The 27,344-nt window shown below is 35.4% G+C and overlaps 2 protein-coding genes across 4 annotated transcripts in view; both read left to right on the forward strand.

The window, feature by feature from the left end:
• Positions 1 to 27,344, forward strand: part of COG5 (component of oligomeric golgi complex 5) — a 297,897-nt gene that overhangs the window by 165,320 nt on the left and 105,233 nt on the right. For all 3 annotated transcript variants that reach the window (XM_049096361.1, XM_035701303.1, XM_049096362.1), the window contains 3 exons: positions 991 to 1,156; positions 8,501 to 8,613; positions 8,866 to 8,943. In XM_049096361.1, the coding sequence (XP_048952318.1) occupies positions 991 to 1,156; positions 8,501 to 8,613; positions 8,866 to 8,943 (357 nt within the window). The remainder of the gene's footprint in view (positions 1 to 990; positions 1,157 to 8,500; positions 8,614 to 8,865; positions 8,944 to 27,344) is intronic.
• Positions 16,579 to 17,506, forward strand: LOC112661334 (MICOS complex subunit MIC26). The gene has a single exon (XM_025449375.3). It carries the CDS (start codon positions 16,631 to 16,633, stop codon positions 17,225 to 17,227), a length of 597 nt encoding a protein of 198 aa, XP_025305160.1. The 5' UTR covers positions 16,579 to 16,630; the 3' UTR covers positions 17,228 to 17,506.

Here is a 27,344-nt window from a genome sequence, read left to right on the forward strand (position 1 = left end):
TACTAGAATCTGGCTTGATAATTCATTTACTCAGTGACAGAACCAACAACCTGTTTATATACTATGAACCCAATCTACTCACAGTGTTTTTACTACCTGCCTTACCACCTACCTCTCTCTGCTGTAGTCACTCTGTTCCAGCCATTATCAAGGCCTTCTTGCTGTCTGATTAGCTGCAAGCATATTTATACCTCAGCATTTCGTTGATATCTGTTCAGATCTGTTTTTTTCCCATATCCTCCTCAGACTCCCTCATTTATAATATTCAAGTCTTTGAAAATTACCTCAGAGATGCATCACTGACTGCTCACCATAATTTCCTCATCAGTCTATTTTTATTCCCAGATTAATTTTTTATAGCAGTTATGACTACCTGATATTCTATACATACATATTTTTAATGTACTTCTCAGTAAATAGAAGTTCCACGAGGGTAGGGACTTAGTTGGTTTTGCTTACTACTATATTTCTAGCACCTGGAACCAAGACAGAGACGCAGTAAGCACTGTGTAAATATTTGTAGTTTGAATGAATGAATGAATGAATGAAATGAAATGAAATGAAATGAAATGAATAGTGTCTGTCTGCGTGGTTTAGCCCTTAGCTAACTCTGCAGAATTCATTTCTTTATTCTCCAAACAGATGTAGGGTTGTTGTTAATTCTAGCATGGCTCTCTTTATAGCCATTGGTAGTAAATTTTAAGTAAGCTCTAATAATATAACAGATTTCTGATCTTGTTATTATCCTTTGAAGGAGGAGAAAAAGGGGAAAGGAGGAAATAATATACATAGTATTTAACTTTGTCTTTTATGAAATAAATGACTAAAAATAATATTTGTTCCAAATGTACTCTCTTTGTTCTCGTCTGTGATAATTAAAAAATATGGTAGTAACTGCTCAAGTACCACTTAAAGTTGTAGGCTTATATTGACTTTGTTTATTTTCCTCTGTATACCTCTTCCCACCCTACCACCCCCACCTTTTTAAAGAATCCAACCCAAGTCGGAACAGCTCTCCAGGTTTTCCATAATCTTGGAACTTTGAAGGATACTATTACCAGTGTTGTGGATGGATATTGTGCTACTTTAGAAGAACACATCAACAGTGCATTAGACATCAAAGTTCTGACTCAGCCTTCGCAGTCAGCTGTGAGAGGTATGGCTATGGTTTATATTTAGCTGCTTTATTTATTTATAACCAAGAAGTCCCTTGAATAGTATGTGAAACACTTAAGTTTCAAAGCAGTCTAATGACTCATTTTTTAGTAGACAGAAAATGGGAGAAGAAATTATGTTTCAGAATGTATTTATAACTTTTTTTGTCTAATCAGTGAGTTGAATTGGCCAATTGGTATATTCAGAACTTCTAGAAAAAAAAATCTATAAACTGTGGCTCCACTTAGTTCAGAGGAAACAGATGCAAGAATAAAAAGGAACATTTTTCTTTCTGAAATTTTTATCCTCACATGTACTTCTTGAGACAGAAAATATTTTTTAAGGAACTGCAATTTATCCCTTAGTTTTTTGGGCTTTTCCTTAGAATAATTCCAGTATTCAGGAGCAAAGAAGGCTAACTGTGGACATTGAAACTGATAAAACCCTTGGGAACGTTACAACTACAGCAAAATCTAAAAAAAATTACACAAGAAAGGTGTGAGAGGGAAGTAGCCCTACAATAACAGTCTGCACCTTTTTCCTGCCAAGATGTACCTGCTGATGGCATTCAGGTATAAAACACTCTTCAGAGATGAGATAGGAAAGACTGTTATATATGCCTCTCATTTAACCAACACATCTCTGCATTTCTCTCCTTGTATTCACTCTTCTCTCCTGTTAATATATATGAACTGTGCTTATAGTTCCTAACAAAGAACAAAGTACCTAACAAAGAACAAGTACCCTGTTCTTGCATTAGATCCCATCTCTCAAGGGTTTTGCTTTAGCAGATCCCCTCTGTCTGTCATATGGTCAGTTTTTCTTCTTAAGTCTTTTTCCTGTCATATACAGCTATGCTAGTGTACCTTCTTCTGTTTAAAGACAGATCTGTGTTTTGACTACATTTCCTTCTTTGGCTCTGCTCCCCCATTTTAATTCTTCAGACTACAGAAAATTTCCCCAAAGTATTCTGCAGTTTGGTCTTTCTTTTTTAAATGTTTTTTTTTTAAACATTTTATTCATTTATTCAGAGAGAGAGAGAGAGAGAGAGGCAGAGACACAGGCAGAGGGAGAAGCAGGCTCCATGCAAGGAGCCCGATGTGGGCCTCGATCCCGGGGCTCTGGGATCACACCCTGGGCTGGAGGCGGCGCTAAACCCACTGAGCCACCAGGGCTGCCCCAGTTCGGTCTTTTCCCTTCCCTTCCCTTCCCTTCCCTTCCCTTCCCTTCCCTTCCCTTCCCTTCCCTTCCCTTCCCTTCCCTCTTCCCTTCCCTCTTCCCTTCCCTCTTCCCTTCCCTCTTCCCTTCCCTCTTCCCTTCCCTCTTCCCTTCCCTCTTCCCTTCCCTCTTCCCTTCCTTCTTCCCTTCCTTCTTCCCTTCCCTTCCCTTCCTTCTTCCCTTTCTTCCCTTCCCTTCCCTTCCCTTCCTTCTTTCTTCCCTTCCCTTCCTTCTTCCCTTCCCTTCCCTTCCCTTCCCTTCCCTTCCCTTCCCTTCCCTTCCCTTCCCTTCCCTTCTTCCCAAGATTTTTGTTTATTTTAGAGAGAGAGAGAATGGGGGGGTGGTTGCAGAGGGAAAGGGACAAGCAAACTCTGCACTGAGCCCAGTGCCCAGGGTTCAGCCCCACAACCCTGAGATCATGTGACCTGAGCTGAAATCAAGAATTGAACGCTCAACTGACTGAACCACCTAGGTGTCCCTCTTCCCAATTTTTATTGAAGAAGCTACACTGTCATTATAGAGTTGTCCTAAAGAATAAGTAATGCATATAGAATTAATAACAGTTTCTAATATATGGCTTTTAGTAAAAAAAAATTTATAGTGAGTGATTATTATTTTTATATTTGCTGTATAAACATAGCCTTAACACAAAATGTATGCCACTCATAAATAAGTTGCACTAGATAAAAAGAGATAAAAGAATCTTAGATCTTAAAGGGATTTTTTAAAGGTTAGCCCTCGCCTCTGAATAGGTCTGAATTAAGACTTTCCCAGAAGGAGTGCTTTGAAAAGAAATTGCCAAAGGAGATTTCACTCTCAGCTTTTCCCAGCAATTATTCACAGAAAGTTTGATCTAATGTTTAAATTTCCAAGAGCAGTTTAATCTCATTCCCTCTTGTGTTGTCAAGAAAAGGGAAAAAATGAAAGCAATTATTCACATGCTGTCAATCCTAATGTACATCCTTTTTGTTAAAAGAATAAAGAGTTTTAAAGCCTTATTATCATCTGTTGAGGAATGGATACTGTGTTTTAATGTAGAAACCTGAAGCATCAATTCTTTATTATTTTTTAAAAGAATAATCACTATTATATTTTTTACAAATTTTTATTTTTATTTATTTTATTTTTTAAAAGATTTTATTTATTTATTCATGAGAGACACAGAGAGAGGCAGAGAGACATAGGCAGAGAGAGAAGCAGGCTCCATGCAAGGAGCCCGATGTGGGACTTGATCTTAGGACTCTGGGACCACACCCTGAGCTGAAGGCAGTTGCTCAACCATTGAGCCACCCAGGCGTCCCTACATATTTTTAAAAAGAAAATTTTATTTATTTGAGATAGAGAGAGAAAGAACATGAGTGGGGAGGAGGGGCAGAGGGAGAGGGAGAAGCAGACTCCCCACTGAGCAGGGAACCTGACAGATGGCTTTATCCCAGAATCCTGGGATCACGACCTGAGCTGAAGGCAGACACTTAACTGACTGAACCACCCAGTCGCTCCTGTTTTTAGTTTTTTAAATGTGACATTGGCAGTATCCATGTTAACTTGCTGACCTTGTTGGTTATGTTGAGATCATGGAGTAGAATGTCCCCTTTTTTGAAATACACGTTAAAGTATTTCAAGGGTGATAGGATATCATGTCAGTAACTTATTAACAAATGTTTCAGGGAAATTTTTTTTTAGTATACTTCCAAATTTTCTTTATGTTTAAGATTGTTCCAAAAAAATTAAAATATATAAAATATAATTTTAAGGGAAAAATGTTACCTATGATGTATTTCAGAAGCTTATAATTCAATAAAAAAAGATAACATTTGAAAAAGTAAGAATATGATCAGGCAGTTAACAGAAAAACACATCTGATAAATGTGAAAATATGTTCAGCTTCTTCTTAGATAACGAACTAATTAGGGAAATGCAAATAAGGTACTATTTCTCAATCATGAGATAGGCAAAGTCTAAGAATTAAGGTGAGTACTGGGTGTTGTACTATATGTTGGCAAATTAAATTTAGATTTTTAAAATCTAAGTATTTAATGTTGAACAATTAGATTTTTAAAATCTAAGTATTTAATGTTGAACAAGAGGAGAAATTCTTGTATACTGATTGTGGGAGAATGAAATGATTCAGCCACTTCACTCGGTTTTATCAAATTGTTAAAAGTGTGTATACCTTGTGATCTTATAATTTCTTTAATAAGAATATACCCTAGAGAAACTGTCATATATATATATATATTGCACTATTATTTGTAGTAATGAAAAATGGAAAACAGTCTTTCCTTCAGCTGAAATAAAGTGCTATCATTGGGTCTTGGTTTTTTAGAGAGCCTATGCCTTTGTACCTTGAACTTCACAAATATACTAAATTTTTTTTCTCCTTCCTCGTGTGGGAGAGAATGACCAGAATGGGTTGGAGTTGGCTATTTTCCTTCCCCAGATCATGTAGGTTTTGATAATACCCCCAGAAGGTCAGGCTCTGGTTAACTAGTTCCCCTGAGGGCAGGCTTTGTTGAGAACACAGTCCTCTGATGTATTTCACGATGGTTCCTTTTTTTCCTGCTGGAGGCAGAAGGGGATTTTTCTCCAGTATTTACTGTGAGAACCTACTTGAATTCCTGGATGTGACTCTCGCAATATAGTGGGCCCCATATGACTGGGTATACCTGGGAGCTTTTAATTCTAGGAGCTGCCCACTGTAAGCCTCTAGCAGTTCTTCAGTTACAGTTTAAGTTTTCCTTCCCTAGCAATGGCTTCCACCGTCTATTTTCTGCTATCAAGGCTCTGATCCCATACGTGGAGACTTCCTGTATTTACCTGTCATTCTCTCTGATTTTGGGGGCAGTGGTTTGCCAGGTGGCCTCCCTTCTCTTACAGGCTCAAGAGTTGTTAATTTCTCAGTATGTTCGTCATTTTATTTGTTGTTAGAACAGAGTGGCAACTTAGAAGCTCCTCATATTTGGAATCAGAAATGGAAGTTGCTAACTCAGATCTTTACCCCCTATAACTCACTTGTTTCTTCTTTGATGTTTTTAAGAGTAAGACAACTGACCCAAAATGGGGTTATGCTAAATCCCACATCACCAAACTGAGACCAGTCTATCAGGAATCACCTAAATTAGTACTAGTAAGGTAATCTGCTCTACTCCCCTCCCCTTAAAGGAAAGTGACCTTGCCATAACCAATTTGCTTTTTTTGTCTAATATAACTTCTCTGTTCCTGTTCCCTTCTGCCTATAAGTCTTTCATTTCGTACAGCTCCTGAGAGCTCCTTTCTATTTGCTAGATTTGTTGCTGCCTGATTCATGAATCATTGAATAGAATAGAATAGAATAGAATAGAATAGAATAGAACAGAATAGAATAAATAAAATAAAATCTTTAAAATTTAGTCAGTTGAATTTTATTTTTTAACAACGTCCATATGGATCTTTCTTTATATTTGAAGTTTAGTAATTTCTTTAGGATATATCTTGACATCAAATGCTTTGTATCATTTTTTTTTCTGAATTAGAATATGTTCTCTTTTATAGGTTTACTTTAATTGTATATTTGAATATTTTTATTTTTCATTTCTTTTCAGGAACTTTAATTATGCGCATGTTCCATGTTATTTGCTTTCCATTTCTAATATCTTTTCCATAATTATTATGTATCTTTTGGTCTTATTTCATATGATTTTTCTCTTGCTCATTTCCCATTTCTGATTGTGTTTTCACCTTTGATCATTATATTGCATTGTTATTTCTAATGTGTTCTTAAAGTCTGTTATGTATTTACACTAACAATATTCCCTGTAGTTACTTTGAGACAGTGTAAAACTGAGTAACTCTTCCTGTTGTTTCCTTTGGGAATTTCTTGGGCAACTTAAATTCCTTTCCTTCCCTCTTCCTTCCCTCTTAATCTGTATTAGGTTCTGTATTTGTTTCTCATTGTTACTCATCTTTGCAAGGTACTGGCTGTTTGTTGAAGAATAATACTGGGATGGTTATATAGAGAGATGAAGACAAACTATAACTAGGATTAAGTTTTTATGTTTAGTATCCATTCATCAACTTAATTCCTTCTATCTTGGAAACACATCTTTCCTCAAACTTTGGATCATTCTAGAGCTTAATGTGAGTCCCTGAAAAGCCATTTAGGCAATTTTTGTGTGGAAACTTCACATTCTCTGCTTTTCTTTCCTCTTTCACCTCATTTTACCTCTAAGAGTCTCTGCAAACTAGAGGGTTATTTATTATACAGTGTAAATATCATTTTATTATGGTTTCTCCTTCAGTTTTTCTTTGTTGCCATACTGCAATATTAAACCTTTTTTAGCTTCTTCCCTGGCTCATGCATGTCACCCTATTGCAGCTCTAAGCAAAGAATTTGTTGGATAGCTTGCTTAAATTTTTACTATTAATTTTAAGGGCAGTTTTGTTTTTGCTAATGGTCTAAGAGGACAGCTATCTGGTTCCTTCTTCATTTTGATTTATCCACAGCATTTGGCATACATAATCTCAAGTTTGAGGTATTAATTGATTCCTTGTTTTTTGTTTCTTCCTTTTTTTGAAGTATATTTTTTTCTGTAGTTCTTTTTTGTTCTTATTTTCATTGGCTTTTAAGGGAAGAGAGTAGAAAAATGACTTTACCATTGGTAACCAGAAATCACTCTTAGGTTTTGGTTTTTTGCTTTTTTTTTTTTTTTTTTTTTTTTTTAAGGAATTCTTGGTTTCTTCTATCACTTTATTTTTTTTAAGCTTTTTTTTAAAAGAGGTTTTATTTATTAGAGAGAGAGCACTGAGTGGGGGGACAGAAGGAGAGGGAGAAGCAGGCTCCCCACTGATCAGAGAGCCCAAAGCAAGGCTTAATCAGAGCCTGGAATCATGAGGTGAGCTAAAGGCAGATACTTAACTGACTGCAGAGCCATGCAGGTGCCCCTCTTCTATCATTTTAATAAAACTTAGTTTATGACACTCTTTTGTTTCTTGATTCTCCTAAAGCTAACTGATAATGGCATCAGTTTTTCTGTTTAAATTATTCTTTCTCCTCTTCCTTTATATAGCTCTTCTATGTTCAGTTGATTATTTTTATCATGTTTATATCTTGAACAAGATGTGTTTAGCTTGTGAGGATAAAAATCTTTAAGTACTGAGGTTGTAAGTAAGAAAAATGAAACCTCTAGAACTAGTTGAACCAAAGACTATGATCTCGTTTTTTCTGTTTCAGTTTCTCCAAATATAAGCAGAAAATAATACTTTCTGTATCTGGTTGTATTTACTATTAAGAGAGTGATAGGTTGATATGTCTCATAATTCTTTATAATAAAACTAAGCTATGCATATTCCAGGTATTTGATTAGTATTTTCTGACTTTCACAAAGGCACTATGTACCCCTTCTTCATTGTTGAGTTCATTCTGTGTATTACATATGCAATAATTGCAGATTGTTACAGATTACCTCTCTAGTCCCTTTATGCTTTTCCTTAATGGTCTGCACAGCACTGCAAATAATTTTTAACATTAATTAGACCTTGATTTCAAACAGGAGTTATTCATTGTTAAAACCAATATCTCTCTCATAGGTGTTTTCTTTTATTGCTTTCCACTATTATTAGACTAAAAAATAATAGCATCTCTTTGCTGAGGATACATGTAATTCTTTTCTAAACTTAGAATTGTTGAAAAACTAATGAAGCAGCTTTAAAACACAGCCTCTGGTTGTCTTGATTTCTTGCCCTTTTTAAAACAGGATAAACTAATCAGTCATGGGCTCTTCCATATGTCTTTAAAACTTAATTTGGATTGGAATTTATAGTTTTCTTTTTCTGTTTCTAAAGATTTTATTTATTTCAGGGGTGCCTGGGTGGTTCAGCTGGTTAAGCCTCTGCCTTCAGCTTAGGTCATGATCCCAAGGTCCTGGAATTGAGTCCTGCATCAGGCTCCCTGCTCAGTGAGGAGCCTGCTTCTCCCTCTGTCCCTCCCTCTGCTTATACTTTCTTGCATTCTCTCTCTCTCAAATAAATAAATAAAATCTTTTTTAAAAAATATTTTTATTATTTTTAGCTTGGATATGCTTTTTGTAATAACAGATTTTGTTATATTTGAAAATTTTTATTTTCATATTTCTTTGTCACTTGTAAACAGGGGGACCTGGACGATCTACTATGCCAACCCCAGGAAACACTGCAGCTTTCCGTGCTTCCCTCTGGACCAATATGGAGAAACTTGTGGATCATATTTGTACTGTTTGTGGACAGGTAACTATTTTAGAGAATAGAAAGAACATTAATTACGGATTAATGCCTTGAATTCTAAGTCGTGTGACCTTCCGAAGGTTTCTGAAAATCTCCAAGCTTTCAAAATACCTACATTAGCTGATTATAATATATGTAGAGGCCCTAACAAAATGTCCTTTCCTTCCCTTGCTGTTTCTGGTGCCTAAGCTTTACATTTGTTTCATTTTGAAAATACCCAGTTATGTACATTTTCCCTGTTTCTGCTGTTTTTAGGTACAACATCTACAAAAAATATTAGCCAAGAAGAGAGATCCTGTTTCTCATATTTGTTTCATTGAAGAAATAGTTAAGGTATGTTTAAATGAAAATATTTTTATCTCTTTATGGAAAAATGCAGAAGACAGGAACAAGCATTATTTGTATTCCTACCTTACAGAGTGCTTGCTTATTTGTCAAATAGCCATAGAAATAGTATTTCTTTTTCTTTTTCTTTTTCTTTTTCCTTTTTTTTTTTTTTTTTTTTTTTTTGAGAGAGAGGTGGGGAGAGAGAGAAAAATTCCAAGCAAGCTCCACCTAGTGGAGTGGGGCTTGATCTCATGACCTGAGATCTAGACCTGAGCTGAAATCAAGAGTCAGACACTCAAAATAAAATAAAATAAAATAAAATAATAAAATAAAATAAAATAAAATAAAATAAAATAAAATAAAATAAAATAAAATAAAATAAAATAAAAAAATAAAATGAGTCGGACACTCAATAGACTGAGCCACTCAGGCACACCTGGAATTATATTTTCTTTTTTTAAAGATTTTATTTATTTATTTATGAGAGACGCAGAGAGAGGCAGAGACATAGGCAGGGGGAGGAGAAGCAGACTCCATGCTGGGAGCCTGATGTGGGACTTAATCCTGGGATTCAGGATCACACCCTGAGCCAAAGGCTCAACTGCTGAGCCACCTAGGTGTCCCTAGAATTATATTTCTTTTTTTTTTTTTTAAAGATTTTATTTATTTATTCATGAGAGACACCCAGAAAGAGAGAGAGGTAGAGAGAGAAGCAGGCTCCATGCAGGGAGCCCAATGTGGGACTTGATCCCGGGTCTCCAGGATCAGGCCCTGGGCTGAAGGCGGTGCTAAACCACTGAGCCACCTGGGCTGCCCTAGAATTTTATTTCTTGACAACAACAAACTTTCTTTTTTTTTTTTTTAACAACATACTTTCTTTATAACATATGTATAAACATACTTGTTTATTGAGTAAATGCTACCAGTAATACCTTTTATAGACTAATTTCTAAATGCATAAATTGATTTCTAATTTTCCATCGTATAAATGATTTACTGTAAATATTTTTAAAAGTTCTATTAGAGAATAAGGTGCAAATTTGGAGTAAATAAGAGATTTATTAGTAGTTATTATATCTTACAAAGTCTTTACTGAAAGTGGCGGAACCCATTCAGTTGTTAATTTTTCTTATAAAGCACATTGCTGTATCCCGTTTTTCATATTCTGAAATTCTCCCTTCTGTCATCCACCAAGCTACTGGCCTCATGGGCCATAAGAATTACTTCTATGCATAGAAATCCCTGATTCTAAATTTTATTCATTCATCTTGATATATTTTAATAAGGAATTATAGACTAATTAATTATTCTGTTCATCATATAATCCTGACACATAAGTGTTCCAAAGAAAAAAATTCTCTAAGTTTCCAGTGTTACAGTATTATTTCCTTTGTAAGTTCAAAATTTAAACATTTTATATATTGTGTTATCTCCAAGACCACCCCCAAGTTTGGTCATTTGCTAGGACGACTCACAGTATTCAGTCTATAGTGGTGCTTGTGCAGTGATATATTACAGTGAAAGGATTTGAATCAAAATCAGCTTCAAGAAAGGATAATAAGCAATAGGGAAAAGACAAATAGGATGAAGTCTAGAGTCAAGTAGTTGCAAGCTTCTAAGAGTCCTCCCACTGGAGGTAGACAGGACACCTTTAATTCCTCTGGTAGCACGTGGTAACAGGATGTACAAAATGTCCTCTAGGGAAGCTCACCTTGCACCAGGAATTCAGAGTTTTAATCAGTTACTGCCAGCCATGAACCAAAATTCCAGACTCCCAAAAGAAAAGTAGCTGTTCAGTGTAAACCACTTTATTTGTATAAACAGTTTAGGTATAGTGAGCGTTCCTATCAGAGAGTTATGAGGACTTTCTCAAAAAATCCAAGTCCCAGGTGCCAGCCAAGAACCATCCTTGCAAGTAGGCATTCTAGCTATAGCAATCTCAGACCTGCTGTGTAAACTCATTTTTACACATGTACTTCTATTAGTATATACCTACTTACATTATCCTGCTTCATATTTAGCTTTTAATTGTATGAAAGAAACAAGATGCTTTTGTCAATTTACATAGTAATTTTTAAAAGTTTTTAAAATTTCATTTAGTTAACTTATAGTATTATATTAATTTTAGGCTTAGGCTTAGGGTATAGTGATTCAGCAATTCCAAAAATCATCCAGTGCTCATCCTCAACAAGTGCAGTCCTCAGTCCCCATCACCTATTTCATCCATCCCACTGCCTCCCTCTCCTCTGGTAACCATCAGTTTGTTCTCTTTAGGTAAGAGTCTGTTTCTTGGTTTATCTCTCTTTTTTCCCCCTTTTGCTAATTTGTTCACGTATGAGTAAAATCTTGTGGTATTTGTCTTTTCTGACTTATTTTGTTTAGCATTATACTCTAGCTCCATCCATGTTGTTGGAGATGGCAAGATTTCATTTTTTTTTTTCGTGGCCAAATAATATTCCAGTATTTGTGTGTGTCTCTGTATATATCACATCTTTTTTAGTGGTGTCTTTATCTGGTTTGGAGATCAGAGCAATGCTGACTTCATAGAATGAATTTGGAAGTTTTCCTTCTTGTTCTGTCTTTATATCTTTGTGAGCTAGTATGTGATTTATTCTGGAGAATATTCTGTGTGTACCCGAAAAGAATATGTATTCTGCTGTTTCAGAATGGAATGTTCTGACTATATCTCTTAAATCCATTTGGTCCAGTGTGTCATTCAAAGCCTTGTTTCTTTGTTGATTTTCTGTTTAGATTATCTATCTATTGATATAAGTGAAGTGTTAAAGTCTCTTACTGTTATTATTTATTATCAATTAGTTCCTTTATGTTTGTTATTAACTGTTTTATGTATTTGGATGCATAAATATTTACAATGTTATATCTTCTTGTTGGATTGTCACCTGTAGGATTATATAGTGTCCTTTGTCTTTTGTTACAGACTATTTTATTTTTTATTTTTATTTTTTTTAAAGATTTATTTATTTATTCATGAAAGACACAGAGTGGGAGACAGAGGCAGACACATAGGCAGAGGGAGAAGCAGGCTCCATGCAGGGAGCCCGATGTGGGACTCAATCCCAGATCCTGAGATCCCAGGATCACGACCTGAACCAAAGACAGGTGCCCAACCGCTGAGTCACCCAGGCGTCCCTGTTACAGACTATTTTTTTTTAATTTTTATTTATTTATGATAGTCACAGAGAGAGAAAGAGAGAGAGGCAGAGACATAGGCAGAGGGAGAAGCAGGCTCCATGCACCGGAAGCCCGATGTGGGATTCGATCCCGGGTCTCCAGGATCGCGCCCTGGGCCAAAGGCAGGCGCCAAACCGCTGCGCCACCCAGGGATCCCTGTTACAGACTATTTTAAAGTCTGTTTTATCCAATACAATTATTGCTATTCCAACTTTCTTTGGAAATCTGTTTGCATGATAGAGGTTTCTCTGTCCTCCCACTTTCAATCTGCTGGTGCCTTTAGGCCTAAGGTGAGTTTCTTGTAGGCAGCATACAGATTGGTCTTGTTTCTTTTTGTTTTTTGGTTTTTGTTTTTGTTTTGTTTTGTTTTTTTGTTTTTGTTTTTGTTTTTTTGAGAGAGAGGGAGTGTGGTAGGGGCAGAGGGAAAGAGAATTCCAAGAAGACTCCATCCCTAGCCCAGAGTCTGATGCGGGGCTCAGTCACAGAACCCTGAGATCATGATCTGAGCCAAAATCAGGAGTCGGACAATTAACCATCTGTGCCACCCAAGTGCCCCCTTGGTCTTGTGTTTGTTTGTTTTTTAGCCATTCTGTCACCCTATGTCTTTTGATTGGAGCATTTATGTCATTTACATTCAAAGTAATTATTGATAGATGTGTTTATTGTCACTTATTACCTGTTTATGGTTATTTTTGAAGATTTCTCTGATCCTTTCTTGTCTTTCTTTCATGGTTTACTGGTTTTCTTTAGTGATATATTAGGATTTCTTTCTCTTTCTTCTTTGTATATTATTGGTTTTTGATTTGTGGTTACCATTTGGTTTGTATATAACGTCTTCTGTATATAGCAGTCTATATTAAGTTGATGGTTGTTTAAGTTTGAACCTCCTCCCTCCATGTTTACTCCTCTCCTCCCCATGTTTTAGAGATATGTTGTCATATTTCACACCTTTTTATTTTGTAGGTTTGTTAGTAACTGTTTTATGTATTTGGATGCATAAATATTTACAATGTTACATCTTCTTGTTGGATTGTCACCTTTAGGATTATATAGTGACAGATTTTTTACAAAAATATTTATTTTTATTTATTTATTTATTTATTTTATTGCTTTTGTGTTTCCTTACTTTAGCATAGCATACTATTACTTTGTTCTCTCCTTTTCACTGATAAAATCCCCTTTAATATTTCTTCCTTTACTGACTTAGTGGTCATGAATTCCATTAGTTTTTGTTTGGGAAAATTTTTATCTCTCCTATTCTGCAGGATAGCCTTGCTGAATATTGTATTATTGGCTTCAGGTTTTTTCCCTTCAGTACTTTGAATATATCATGCCATTCCCTTTTGTGTTGGAAAGTTTTTGCTAAAAAATCCTCTGGTAGCCTTATGGAGTTTCCCTTTTATGTAACTGTGTTCTTTTGTCTTGCTACCTTTAGGGCTTTTTTGTACTATATTTTGCTATTTTAATTGTAATATGTTTTGGTGTGTATCTGCTTTTCTTGATGTTATTGGAGGTTCTCTGTGCCTCCTGGTTCTGGATATTTGTCTCCTTCCCCATATTGCAGTAGTTTTCATCTATTATTTCTTCAGATAAACTTTTCTTTGTCATCTTCTGGGACTCCTGTAATGAGAATATTACTATGTTTGATGGAGTCATTGAGTTCCCTAAGTTTATTCTCATTTTCCATCATTCTTTTTTCTCTTTTGTTCATCTTGATGACTTTCTGTTACTCTGTCTTCTAGGTCACGAATTTGTTCCTCTGTTTCTTCCAGCCTGTGTGTTTCTCATTTCATTTCATTTATTTTTTTTTAATTTTTATTTATTTATGATAGTTAGAGAGAGAGAGGCAGAGACACAGGCAGAGGGAGAAGCAGGCTCCATGCACCGGGAGCCCGACATGGGATTCGATCCCGGGTCTCCAGGATCGCGCCCTGGGCCAAAGGCAGGCGCCAAACTGCTGCGCCACCCAGGGATCCCTCATTTCACTTATTGAGTCATTTATCTTTGCTACATTATTGCTTATCTCTGTGTTAAGAGTCTCACGCATGTCTTCCACTCTTTTCTTAAGTCCAGTGAGTAGACTTATGATCATTACTCTAAATTCTCTATCAAGTGTGTTACTAATATGTGTTCTGCCTAAATCTCTGGCCATGCATGGCCTTATCCTGGTTTTTCATTTGAGATAAATTTCTCTGTCTTCTGAATTTGTGTAAATCTCTGTACCTGTTTCTCTGTGTTAGGAAAGTTATGTCTCCTTTTCTTGAAGGTAATGGCCTTATGAAGAACAGGTTCTATAGTGCCCTGCTATGTAGGGCCTCCTGTTCCCCACATTCTGGCACTTCCGGGAGTGTCTACAGTGTGTGCTGCATGTGATCAGCAGTTGTGTCCTGACCACTTCATCCTTCAGGCCAGTCATTTGCAGAGGCTGTCTTTGCCTCTTGTGGGCAGTGTTTGGTCCCTGGACTGAATATGATGCATTTTAACTGGATTTGTTCTAGTCTGCTTGTGAAATGAGACCTATTGACACTGCCGCTGGAACTGAAACTCTGCAAAACTCCCAGGTTGGGAGACATGGTGTTGGCAAGGGTTTGGACTGGTCTTGTTGGTGAGAGGGCCTGCTGCTATGACTGAGGCAGGTGTGACTGGGAGGAGCAGTTCCATTGGAGTGGTGGGGGGCAGTCTTGGCATAAGGAAGTTAAGTAGAGAATGTGGGTGTTGCACAGTTTCCCCCACATGACCTTGTCTTTGTGTTGAGGTGTGCTGAAGTGAAATGGTGCCAGCCAGTTTCTTTGTTCCTGGTGAGGTCTCTTCGTGAATGATGCCTCTCTAGAAAAAGCTCTGACATGAGCAGATAACCTCCCCATTGTGTGCTCTAGGTGCTCTTCAGGTTGCTATTTCACATGCTGTATGTCCACAGGTTGTTTACATGCCTTCTTTTCAAAGGCAGCCCTAATGCCTTCAAGCTATCCCCAAGCCACGCCTTTTGATCTTCAGAACTCCAGGTTTAAGCCCTGATGGTTGCAAGAATTCACATAACTTGGCCCCTCATTTTCCGAGCCAATTGCTTTAGGGATTCATTTGCCCTCTGTGCTACCCTGTGTGCTATTCTGTCTCTTGCCTTTCTCCACAATGGCAGCTCCCTTTCCACTCCATGGCCACAATCAGTTTCTTTCCCAAACTGTGTCTCTGTACTTCCTACCTTCTTCAGTGAGACCTCTTTTCTACCTTTAATTGTTTTGCCAGTCTTCAGGTCAATTTCTGGGGTATTTAGGATGATTTGATAAGCCTAGAGTACTTCTACTCAGTTGCTGTCTTCCCCTGTCTTGTATTCCAAGAGGGACTTAAATTTTCTTTTTGCAAGAACTCAGGAAATTCAGTCACTCTCACTTTCCAAGCCAATTGCTATGGGGATTCATATAGTGTATTGTATAGTTATTAATTTCTTACATCTAGTGTTAGAATGGATAACTAGTATAAGGCTTTCATGTTTATAGGCAAGCATATGCAGATGCTGTTTTAGCCTTAATTTCTTCTGATTTTGGTCATCTTTCTACCCAGATTAATTAATTTATTCTTTATTGGAGTGGCTTGATTTCAAGCTTTCACTAATCCTTTATATATATTTTTGCTCCTTTTTAATAGTTTGGCTAATATTTTACTAACAGGATAAGAACAATTATAATGAAACTGTTATATTCAAGAGATTCTAAAGAAAAGAACAAAATAAAAAGGAATAGTTACATTTAAAGATACTTATGTGGGCAGCCTGGATGGCTCAGCAGTTTAGCACCGCCTTTGGCTCAGGGCGTGATCCTGGAGACCTGGGATCGAGTCCCACGTGGGGCTCCCTGCATGGAGCCTGCTTCTCCCTCTGCCTGTGTCTCTGCCTCTCTCTCTCTCTCTGTGTCTCTCATGAATAAATAAATAAAATCTTTAAAAATTAATACAAAATAAATAAATAAAGATACTTTGTGATATTATTACATTGGATAAAGTTTCTACATACCAACTCATATATAAATTCTCATCAGTTATTATTGTGAATGAACACTGGAAACTTCTATGGGCCAGATTTATTTATTTATTTATTTATTTATTTATTTATTTATTTATTTATTTATTTTAAAGATTTTATTTATGTATTCATGAGGGACACACAGAAAGAGGCAGAGACCTGGACAGAGGGAGAAGCAGGCCTCCTTGCAGGGAGCCTGATGTGGAACTTGCTCCCCGGAACTGAGATCACACCCTGAGCCAAAGGCAGATGCTCACCCCTAGACAGTCAGGCATCCCTGTGCCAGATTTTAAATGCGTGTGAATTACTACCAATTTTAAAGGATAATTAGAAACAGGGATATATGTTTTACTTTTAGTCAACCTTTACATTAACTCACAACATTTCTTATTGAATTAAGAATCAAACCAGTGAATATTGAGCTTTCAAACACTATTAGACTATTTAAAAATACAGGACCCCGCCGGAGCCACCTCTGCCAGCAACATGTTCAAGGTAATTCGGAGGTCTGTGGGGCCAGCCAGCCTGAGTCTGCTCACCTTTAAAGTGTATGCGTCACCTAAAAGGGACTCACCTCACAAAACTTCTGTGAAGGTTAATGAGCTTTCACTCTACTCGGTTCCTGAGGGTCAATCTAAATATGTGGAGGAGCCAAGGACCCAGCTTGAAGAAAGCATTTCACATCTCCGACATTATTGCGAGCCATATACGAGTTGGTGTCAGGAAATGTACTTACAAACAAAGCCCAAGATGCAGAGCTTGGTTCAATGGGGGTTAGACAGCTATGAATATCTACAAAATGCACCTCCTGGATTTTTTCCAAGACTTGGTGTTATTGGTTTTGCTGGCATTGTTGGACTTCTTTTGGCTAGAGGGTCAAAAATAAAGAAGCTGGTGTATCCACCTGGGTTCATGGGACTAGCTGCCTCTCTTTATTATCCACAACAAGCCATTGTATTTGTCCAGGTCAGTGGGGAGAAATTATATGACTGGGGTTTACGAGGATACATAGTCGTAGAAGATTTGTGGAAGGAGAACTTTCAAAAGCCAGGAAATGTGAAGAATTCACCTGGAAATAAGTAGAATGCTCCATGCTCTGCCCATTTTAATCAGTTATAGGTAAACATTGGAAACTCCATGCATTTTCTACAGAAAAATGGCAGAGAAGTCAGTACTGAATGTAGTAAATTGGCTTTCTTCTTCAGGAAAAACTATACCAGGCTTCTTTGTTATCTTGGGTGATACCATACTACCAGTGGACTAATCGGAAATCCTTTCACCTAGAGATAATGTCCAGCATTAGAACTCCTGGTTCTCATGTTGCTATTTATGTACATAATTAAAATTCTGAATTAAAAAAAATAAAATAAAAATATAGTCATACACACACACATATTTATACATAAATTTTAATGTAAATTTCCAGTTCAGTTATTTGTTCTTTTATGGCACTGTTTATGAAAAGAAACTTAAGTCCCTCTTAGAAATCATTGTACTCATGTATATTTTAAAAAGATCAGTCTTTTGTGAAAAGTCCAAAATAACTTTTGATCCTAAATACTTGGGATTTCCAGAAGAGAAAAGTAAAAAACAAAATGACATAAAACTCCTCAAAATACCTGTCACATATTGCAGAAATAGCACATAAACTTCACTGTATTTGCTGTTATTTCTTTATCCTTTTCCTTTACTTATGAACAGATATTTTGCTAATTACATAACTGCCATGTAAGAACATTATTATTCTAGTGAAAATAATTACTGGTGGCACCAGAACCTTTGTAGAAAGTGCAGGATTTTTAGGATGATTGGAGTCCCCAAATAATGATCCTTAAAGTCCTCAGAGAAGTTTAAACTTTTGAGTAGAGGATGATGTGTATTTGGTGCTCTGGGTCATTGAAGAGTGATATCTGAACCAACATCTCTAAATCTATGTGTAATCTCTTTTTGAGGAAAAGGTTCTGAACAGAAAGTTTTTCTTATACTACTAGTTTTTGCAATTTCAAGGTTTTTAAGAAGGAAATATCTTGGTATTGAAAATTCTTACTAATTTAATGAAACCAGTGAATAGGGCAGCCATGGTGGCCTGGTGGTTTAGCACCGACTTCAGCCCAGGGCGTGATCCTGGAGACCCAGGATCGAGTCTCGCGTTGGGCTCCCTGTGTGGAGCTTGCTTCTCTCTCTGCCTGCGTCTCTGCCTCTCTTTCTCTGTGTCTTTCATGAATAAATAAATAAAATCTTTAAAATAAATAAATAAACCAGTGAATATATATATTTAAAATAATATAAAATTATAAATAAGTCAAGATGAAAAATATTAGAATTATGCCATATGTTTTCTATAGTATTTGTTTAGAAATTAATGCTTTTTTCCTCACAGTATTTCTAGTAAGTATCTTTTGAAATTGGAACCTACTTAGAACAGTTTTTATTTGTAAGTAGTAGTCTGTATTTTAAAATTTACTGAGAGCTAAATTAATAGTTTCCCATTTATTTATTTATTTATTTATTTTCCCCTTTGATTTATAATAGGGAATAGTTCATACTATATTCAACCCATTTATATCATCTTATACTGATGTATTCTTTATAACATGAGTATAAAATAAAACTGGACCAATTATATTAGGTATAACAGTCTTAGGAAAAAACTTAAATGTGGAGCCCATTTGAAAGCTTTCCTTTGTAAGATAACTAATTCTGCTTCTGCTTAATTTAATAAATGTCCTGGCTAACTTGTAGAATTAGCTTCTTATCTTCAGGTCTTAATATAATTTGAAAAGACAAAAAAAAATTTGAAAAAGACATATTAATACCTATCAATCACTCAATTTTGGTATCTTTTAAAACCAGTTAAGAGTTCTAATGTCACTGTATAATTTTTAATACTGTATATAATGCTTTGATAAAGTGAGTGTAGCAAATTGTTGACAAATTATCAGGATCCACACTGTGGAAAACAGGTTGTAGATTCTCATCTGTAGAATTAAGCCAGTCTCTCTGTATTTAGAAGTAGATATGATACTTTCATTTTCTAAGCCAGCAATTTTTATCATCGAACAAAGTCTTATAATCATGTGTGTAGGATGTATTAGGCTAAATTTGGAATGTGTTCAGCATTTTGAGCAGCCATAGTACTAATGAGAATTTTAACTGTGAAAAAAGAATGTGTTTTCTTTTCCTCTTTTAGACATATTAAGTGATTTGGTAATAGGATTAAAGATTCACAATTTTTAGGACATTGAACAGTGAAATCCTTTTAATATTATGAGAAAAGTGTTTATTTTTCTATGTCATCTTAATTTGATTAAAAAATCAAGTAGCAGTAAGGCAGTTAAGTTTCTAAGACAGTTATCATCAATAAATACTCTCATTTATAAAGGTAAGGATGTTTTTGCTTTTACTAGTGTGGGGATTGGATCTTCTGAAGAGTCCTTTTACTATAGTAGAAATAAATTCCGGGTAAATTGGAAAAATATGATATTTAATGCACTCTTGGGCCTGCAAAAGGTAAGAGAATCTCTGAGGGGCAAAGATACAGATACAGATACACTTATGGATGTAAAATATCTGTATATATTTAAAGAATAGAAAATGGAGTAAAAAATGAGGAAAAAAAGACTTTAAAAATGACCAGGTAGTTCTTTAAAAAAGGACCAAATAGAACATTTAGAAATTAAAAATTGAAATAAAAAATTTAGGTAGATTAAACAGATATTCCTAAAGTCAAAAAATGAATTAGAGGCTGACAGAATTAATGAAATTATCTAGAAAGCATAAATGAAAGATATGAAAAATATGAAAGGTTAAAAATTATAGAGAATTAAATGAGGTTTTAGTATAAGGCTATAATTAGAAAAAGAAAGCCAGCAAATTAAGAAAGAAAAACCTTATGATTATCTCAATACGTGTAGGAAAAGCATTTGACAGAATCCACACCATCCTCTCTGATAAAACTCTTAGCAAACTAGGAATAGAAAGGAGCTTTCTCAACCTGATAAAAGGCATTTAGGAATAAGGAACAGGTAAAATCATACTTAATCATGGGGGCTGAATGCTTCTCTCCTAAAATCAGGGAGTAGACAAGGATTTCTTTCTGTTCTACTACTTCTATTTAACATTCTCCTAACTAGTGGAGTGGAACAAGAAGAAATGAAAGATTTCCAGTTTGGAAAGGACAAAATAAAGTTGTCTCTATTTAGATATCATCTATATCATAGATGATATCATTGTCTATGTAGAAAATTTGATGGCATCTTTAAAGAAAAAGCTACTAGAACCAAAAAGTGACTTACTGCAAGATTACAGAATACAGGTCAATACAAAAAAATTAATTGTATTTCTATATAAGCAATGTACAATTGAGAATTAAAATTTAATAATTCCATATATGTAGCATCAAATAATGTAAAATACTTAACAAATCTTTTGAAAGATGAATATATCTGTATACTGAAAACTATACAATATTGCTAAACTTAAGACCTAAGTAAATAGAGTTACTTTATTTATGGATTGGTAGATTCAGATATCCATTCTGCCCATGTAGATCTATAATCCCAACAGATGTTCTGGAGAAATTGATAGGCTACATCTAAAATTCAAATAGAAATACAGAAGACCTAAGATACCCAACACAGCTTTAAAAAAGAAAATCAGAATTGGAAGGCTTAGCATTATCTGATTTCCAGACTTACAAAACTACCTTACTCAAGAAAGTGTGGTGTAGTTGTCAAGTTAGAGACAGATCATTGATGCAGAATAGAAAGACCAAAAATACACTCGCACATATATGGAAAACTGATTTTCAAAAAATGTTGCAAAAGCATTTAAGTGGTGACACTGTAATCTTTTTAACAAATTTTGCTGGAACATTTGGATACCCAAGTGTAAGACTTAAAATTCTAAAACTGATTGGAAGAACAAAATAAAACTTTGTGACCTGGAGGAGACAAAGTTTTCTTCTATGCAACACTAAAACCTTGATCTATAAAAGAAAAAAAATTGGTATTTGGACTTTCTGCTCTGTAAATTACTTCATTAAGAGACTACAAGACAAGGCATAGACTGAGAAAATATTTGCAAATCCTATATTTAATAAAGAACTTCTGTCTAAAGAACTCTCAGAACTCACAAAACATTCAGTTTCTATTTTTGTTCTACTTTTAAAATAGGACAAAGGACTCAAAGGAACACTTAGAGATAGTGTCAAATAAGCACATAACTATAATTTAAAAGACCTGACCGTACCAAGTGTTGGCACTGGTGAAGTTATAGAGTGACTGGAATTCTCACATACTGTTGATGAGAAATCTGGAATTGTACAGCCACTTTGGAAACAGTTTGGCAGTTTCTTAAAGTTTTTTTTTTTTAATTTTTATTTATTTATGATAGTCACACAGAGAGAGAGAGAGACAGAGACAGAGACAGAGACATAGGCAGAGGGAGAAGCAGGCTCCATGCACCGGGAGCCCGACGTGGGATTCGATCCCGGGTCTCCAGGATCACGCCCTGGGCCAAAGGCAGGCACTAAACCGCTGCGCTACCCAGGGATCCCAGTTTGACAGTTTCTTAAAAAATTAAGCATACATCTACTATGTAACTCAGCAATATACCCTCATGTATTAATTCCAGAAAAATGAGAGTATATTCATAAAAAGACTTGCATACAAATGTCCATTAGCAGCTTTTTATTTAGTAGCCAGTAACCTTAATCAACTTGTGTCCATAAACATGTGAATGGATAAGTAAGCCATAGTAAAGCCATATAATGGAATGTAATCAGCGACAAAAACATGAACTACTAATACATGTAAAAACATAATTAATCTCAAAATTATTATGTTGAATGGAAGATTCCAAAGAGAAAGGATTGTATTGTACAGTTCTGTGTATAGGTAGTCATTGCTTTACATGGGACTGTGTTTACTGAAATGTATGCATATTCGACCTCTGTCCTTGCTTTGCATAGTTCTTTTTTTTTTTTTAATTTTTATTTATTTATGATAGTCAGAGAGAGAGGCAGAGACACAGAGGGAGAAGCAGGCTCCATGCACCGGGAGCCCGATGTGGGATTCGATCCCGGGTCTCCAGGATCGCGCCCTGGGCCAAAGGCAGGCGCCAAACCTCTGTGCCACCCAGGGATCCTGATAGTTCTGATTATACATGAGTTTCTGTTAACATGGTACCATGCAAAACAAGGACTACTTTGGAATATAAAATTGTGGAAAATACAACTAATCTATCATGATAGAAACAGATCACTGGTTATATAGGGAAGAGATGGGGTGGAGGAGGTTAGGGAGCCACAAGAGAGAGTAATTAAAAGAGCACAAAAGATACAAATAGACTGTTTAACTGAGAAGATGTGCAAATGAATAATAATCACATACATAAAACCTCAACATTAGTCATTAGGGAAATGCAAATCAAAACTACAGGGAGGTTCCACCACACAACCAGTGGAATCAAAATGACTATCAGTAAAGTAACTGGTGTTGGTAAAGATGTGGAGACCCTAGAACACTCATATATTGCTGGTGGAAACATAAAATAATACTGCCACTCTGGAAAGCATTTTGACAGTTTCTTAGTATACATTCTCCATATGACCCAACAGTTCCATTACCAGGAGAAATGGAAGCTTGTGTCCACAAAGTGGATCTCTACACAGCTGTTTATAGCAGCATTGTTCATAATAGCCAAATACTGAAAATAGTCTGAATGTCCATCAGCTGTTCAATGTATAAACAAAACACTATATATTTGTACAATACTGTGCCACATTAAGAGGGAACAAAATACACATCAAACTACATGAACAAACCTTAAAAACATTGTTAATTCAAAGGGGCTAAACTCAAGTACATATTGTATGATTTTGTTTATATGAAATTTCTGTAAAAGCAAAACTATAGATAGAAGGCAGATAAATGAGTCATAAGGTTTGATGAATGGATGGATAAAGAGGGAACTTCTGTGGTGATAAGATTCTTCTAAAAGTGGATTGTGCTGATGGACTATAATTATGAATTCACTAAGTGTCATATATTTGATTATAATATGTATTTTGTGTTATATGAACAATATGTATTTGTGTTGTACCAACTCAAAATACAATGACGGAATAGTATCAGTATGATTTAAAGAAATTGCTGGTGATGGGCTTGGAACTAAGAAAATAGAAGGTGAGCATAGAATATCTTGTTCTAGAAAATAAATGCTCCAGAACTGATCATCAAAACAAGTAAGGACAGTAATGGACTTTAACCTATGAGTAAAATAAAAATTCAGAGGTCTGTATGTCAAGCTAGACAAACAGATGAATGGACTGACAGATGGACTGTGAGCTAATAATGAAAATAGAACAATGAAATTAAAAAGATAACTATTTTGCAACTGTTATGATAAAATTGCATTCATGTAGTAATCATCAGTGGATGCCAAATCTGGAAGAAGGAGAAGTTTGATAAGGAACAGTATATTTACATGGTATTAAAGTGTCTCCCCAGTACTTAACTAATTCCGAAAGAAAGCTGGGAACTATGCCGTAGAAGAATCAGACAACACTTTATGTAATCACAATACCCCCCCAAAACCCTGCAAATATATATAATACCCCAAGGACATACTATTCATGTTTCATTCCAGACAAAAATATATAACCTGAGTCTAATTATGTGGAAACAAGATAAATCTAAACTTTTGGACAATCTGTAAAATATCTAGACCTCACTGCTTAAAAATAGCAATGATATAACAGATTAAAGAGTAGTTTCATAGTAAGTAAGACTTTATATAAAGGGATATTACACCTAACTGTAAAATACGTTATGCTGACTAGTACCTGTTCAGAAAAAAAATGCTATAAAAAACGTTGGATAATTCATAAAATAGGAATATGAAAAATATATATGAGATATTTGTGTAACAAGGGTAAAAATCCTAAGTTGTTAACTGTAGTAAGGGTAATTTTATTCCTAGAAGGTCACTTAATTACCCACTCTGTAGTGGTAACAGAGCTCTGATATGTACAACTTAACTCTCAGCTATTTGAATGAGGGAGGGAGGAAGCGAGCGAGAAAGAATAATAGTGATAAAGTAAATATGACTCAATGTTGGTTGACAAATGGTGGATTGGAGTGAGCAGACACAGTAGGATTTTGGGAGGATGGTTATTTCCATTTTCTGTAAATGTAAAATTTTTCTTTAAGTTCAAAATTTAAAGTTTAAAGGAAAAAAGATACCATGAAAAACTTTTCATGGCATCAATTTGCCAGCTAATTTTAAAAGGGAGGTGAAATGGACACTTTTCTAGAAAAATACAACTTGCCAAAATTGCTAAAGTAGAATTAGACACTATGCATAGTCCTTTAACTTTCAAAGAAATTGAATTGCTAGTTTAAAGTCTTTCTACCAAGAAACCAGTAGTCTCAGATGGTTTTTCAAGCAACTTCTACCAAAATTTCAAGGAACAGATCGTCCTTTTTTCTTTTTTTAAGATAAGAAAAACCTCCCGCACTCATTTTCTGAGACTAAAATGACCTTTATGCCAAACCAGTTAAGAATTACAAGAAAGGAAAATTACAATCCAGTCATGCTCAGGCACATACATGGAAAAATCTTAAAATATTAGTACACCAAACACAGCAATAAGTGAAAATGATATAACTGTCTCACAGAGTATTTGACAAAATTTGTGATGATTAAAAAATACTAGCAAACTAAGAGAAAGGAATTTTCTTAAATTGATAAAGGATATCTAATAAAACCTTTAACAGTCATTATTTTTAGTGATAAAATGTGAAAAGCATTGCCTTAACAGTCAGGGAAAAAGGCCAGATGCCCACTATCCCTGCTACTTTTCAATGTTGTCCCGTAGGGCCAACCTAACATAGTAAAAGAAGAAAAATAAATAATAGATTTCAAATATCCCAGAAGAATTCATTCCTATTGCTTTTCTGTACATTTGAACAAATCTTAGACCTGTCAGAATCACCAGAAAGCTACATGTCTATCTCTGAAAAACTGAACTAGTTTATGCCTATAATTTAAAATCGGTATCTTCATTTTGGTTCCGACTTTCATGCTGTTCTTTCCCTCTCTCTTTTTTTTTTTCCCCCCCTCTTTCTCTCTTCCTCTCTGTACCGGTTATTTCTCTATAAACTTTTTCATACTGTGTATCAAATGTTGGCTTTTGAATGTCCTGGATATGAACACAACTGTAAATATAACAATTTTTTTACTGATAAGGATCATCTGTAATATCTCTTGTCAACCATATTTAACAGAGTGTCAGAGTGGATAGGAGGAAATTCTCTCCAAATATTTTTCTCCTCATCTGAGTGAAGAAACTTATTATATTTATATTCTCTCTCATATAATCATTGCTTGTTATATGTTAAAATGTCCAAGATATTTAACTTCTGTATGATACACTAATCATTTTTTGCCAAACATTAGACTTTTTTTCTATATTCAACAATTAGAACTTTGAAAAATATTTACATTGTTTCACGCTTTCATGCAGATGGATTAGTTTTAGTTCATGCAGTTGTAGAGAAGCTATAGTGAGTAAACATGTGTGAGTGAAAGTAAAAGGGCAAACACTTTTGAAGTGTTCAAACACCCTTAAAGTCACTCTAATTCTTTTCTGTTTAGTTTTTGCTCTTTATTTCCTGGGGAATGCTTAAATAACATTTCTATTTCATGTTTGACTTCTGAAAGGAAATACTAAAAAAAAAAAAAAAAAAAAAGGAAATACTATCTGGTACTGAAATGAGCATATTTACAAAATATAATTGAATGCTTTGCTGGGTTATAGGATAAAAAGTTAACCAAAGCGACATATTCCTCCCCTTTATTTTTTTTTAATTTTTATTTATTGATGATAGTCACACACACACACACAGAGAGAGAGAGAGAGAGAGACGCAGAGACACAGGCAGAGGAAGAAGCAGGCTCCATGCACTGGGAGCTCGATGTGGGATTCGATCCCAGGTCTCCAGGTTCGTGCCCCGGGCCAAAGGCAGGTGCTAAACCGCTGCGCCACCCAGGGATCCCTATTCCTCCCCTTTAAACAACTTACTTCCCCATTGGTTTCCTTTCCAATCTTACTTGTTCCATTCATGGAACCCTTCACTGGGATGTACTGGTTATGATAGTCTCTGGAAATACTAACAGAAAATACCTTTTAATAATTTATAGTGGTAAAATATTACCAAATCTGAAGAAGGAAAGCTTATTGTAGGAAGACCTAAAGGAAGACTTCCGTAATAGTTTTGTTCTTAGTGTGCAAAAGTGATACTTAGACTCCATAGAAGAACCTGAACTTTCTGACAGAGTCATAGGCTTCTCTAACCAGCAACCAGTTATGGTTCCTCAAAATTCTCTGCAGCATCAATTAGCCTATACTAGGGATTAAAACTACTTAAGTACAAGTGAAAGACATTAATAGTTCTCTGAAATAACTTATGCAGGAGTACTTTAGTTAGGCATAATGTAATGTATACTTCTATAATCTGTTATAAAAAGAAATCTTGTACTAGGCTGCTTGCTCAAATAGGAAATCTAATGCTGAGATGAAATGTAGTTATTTTCTTTTTAGTAATCCAATTAGTTAAGATCTGACATACGATAATTCTATTTTAAATTTTTTGAGGAACTTCCATAGTGTTTTTCATAGCCGCTGGCCCATTTTACATTCCCGTCATTAGTGCACAAGGACGTGTTCCTCCACATCCTTACCAACAGTTATATTTTCTTTGTTTTGATAGTGGCCATCCTAACAGGTATGATGTCATATCTCATTATGGTTTTGGTTTGCATTTCCTGATGATTAGTGATATTGATCTTTTGTATGCTTGTTGACCGTTTGTATTATCTTCTTTGGAGAAATGTCTATTCATGTTCTTTACACATTGTTTTAGTAGAATTATTTGTTTTTCATTGTTGTCATTGTATTGTAGAAGTGTTCTATTGACTTTTTAAAATCTTGTCTATTTATTATTTGTAGTTAGCTCTTCACCTAACATGGTGCTTCAGCTCTTGACCCTGAGATCACAGGTAGCATGCTCAACCAACTGAGCCAGCCAGTTGCCCCATAGGAGTTCTTTCTTTATCTATTCTGGGCTTTAAGATACATGGCTACCAAGTATATTCTCTCATTCTATATGTTGCCTTTTCTTTCTTTTGATTATTT

The sequence above is a fragment of the Canis lupus genome, chromosome 18 (genome assembly GCF_003254725.2).
Source record: "Canis lupus dingo isolate Sandy chromosome 18, ASM325472v2, whole genome shotgun sequence".
NCBI classification, from domain to species: Eukaryota; Metazoa; Chordata; class Mammalia; order Carnivora; family Canidae; genus Canis; species Canis lupus.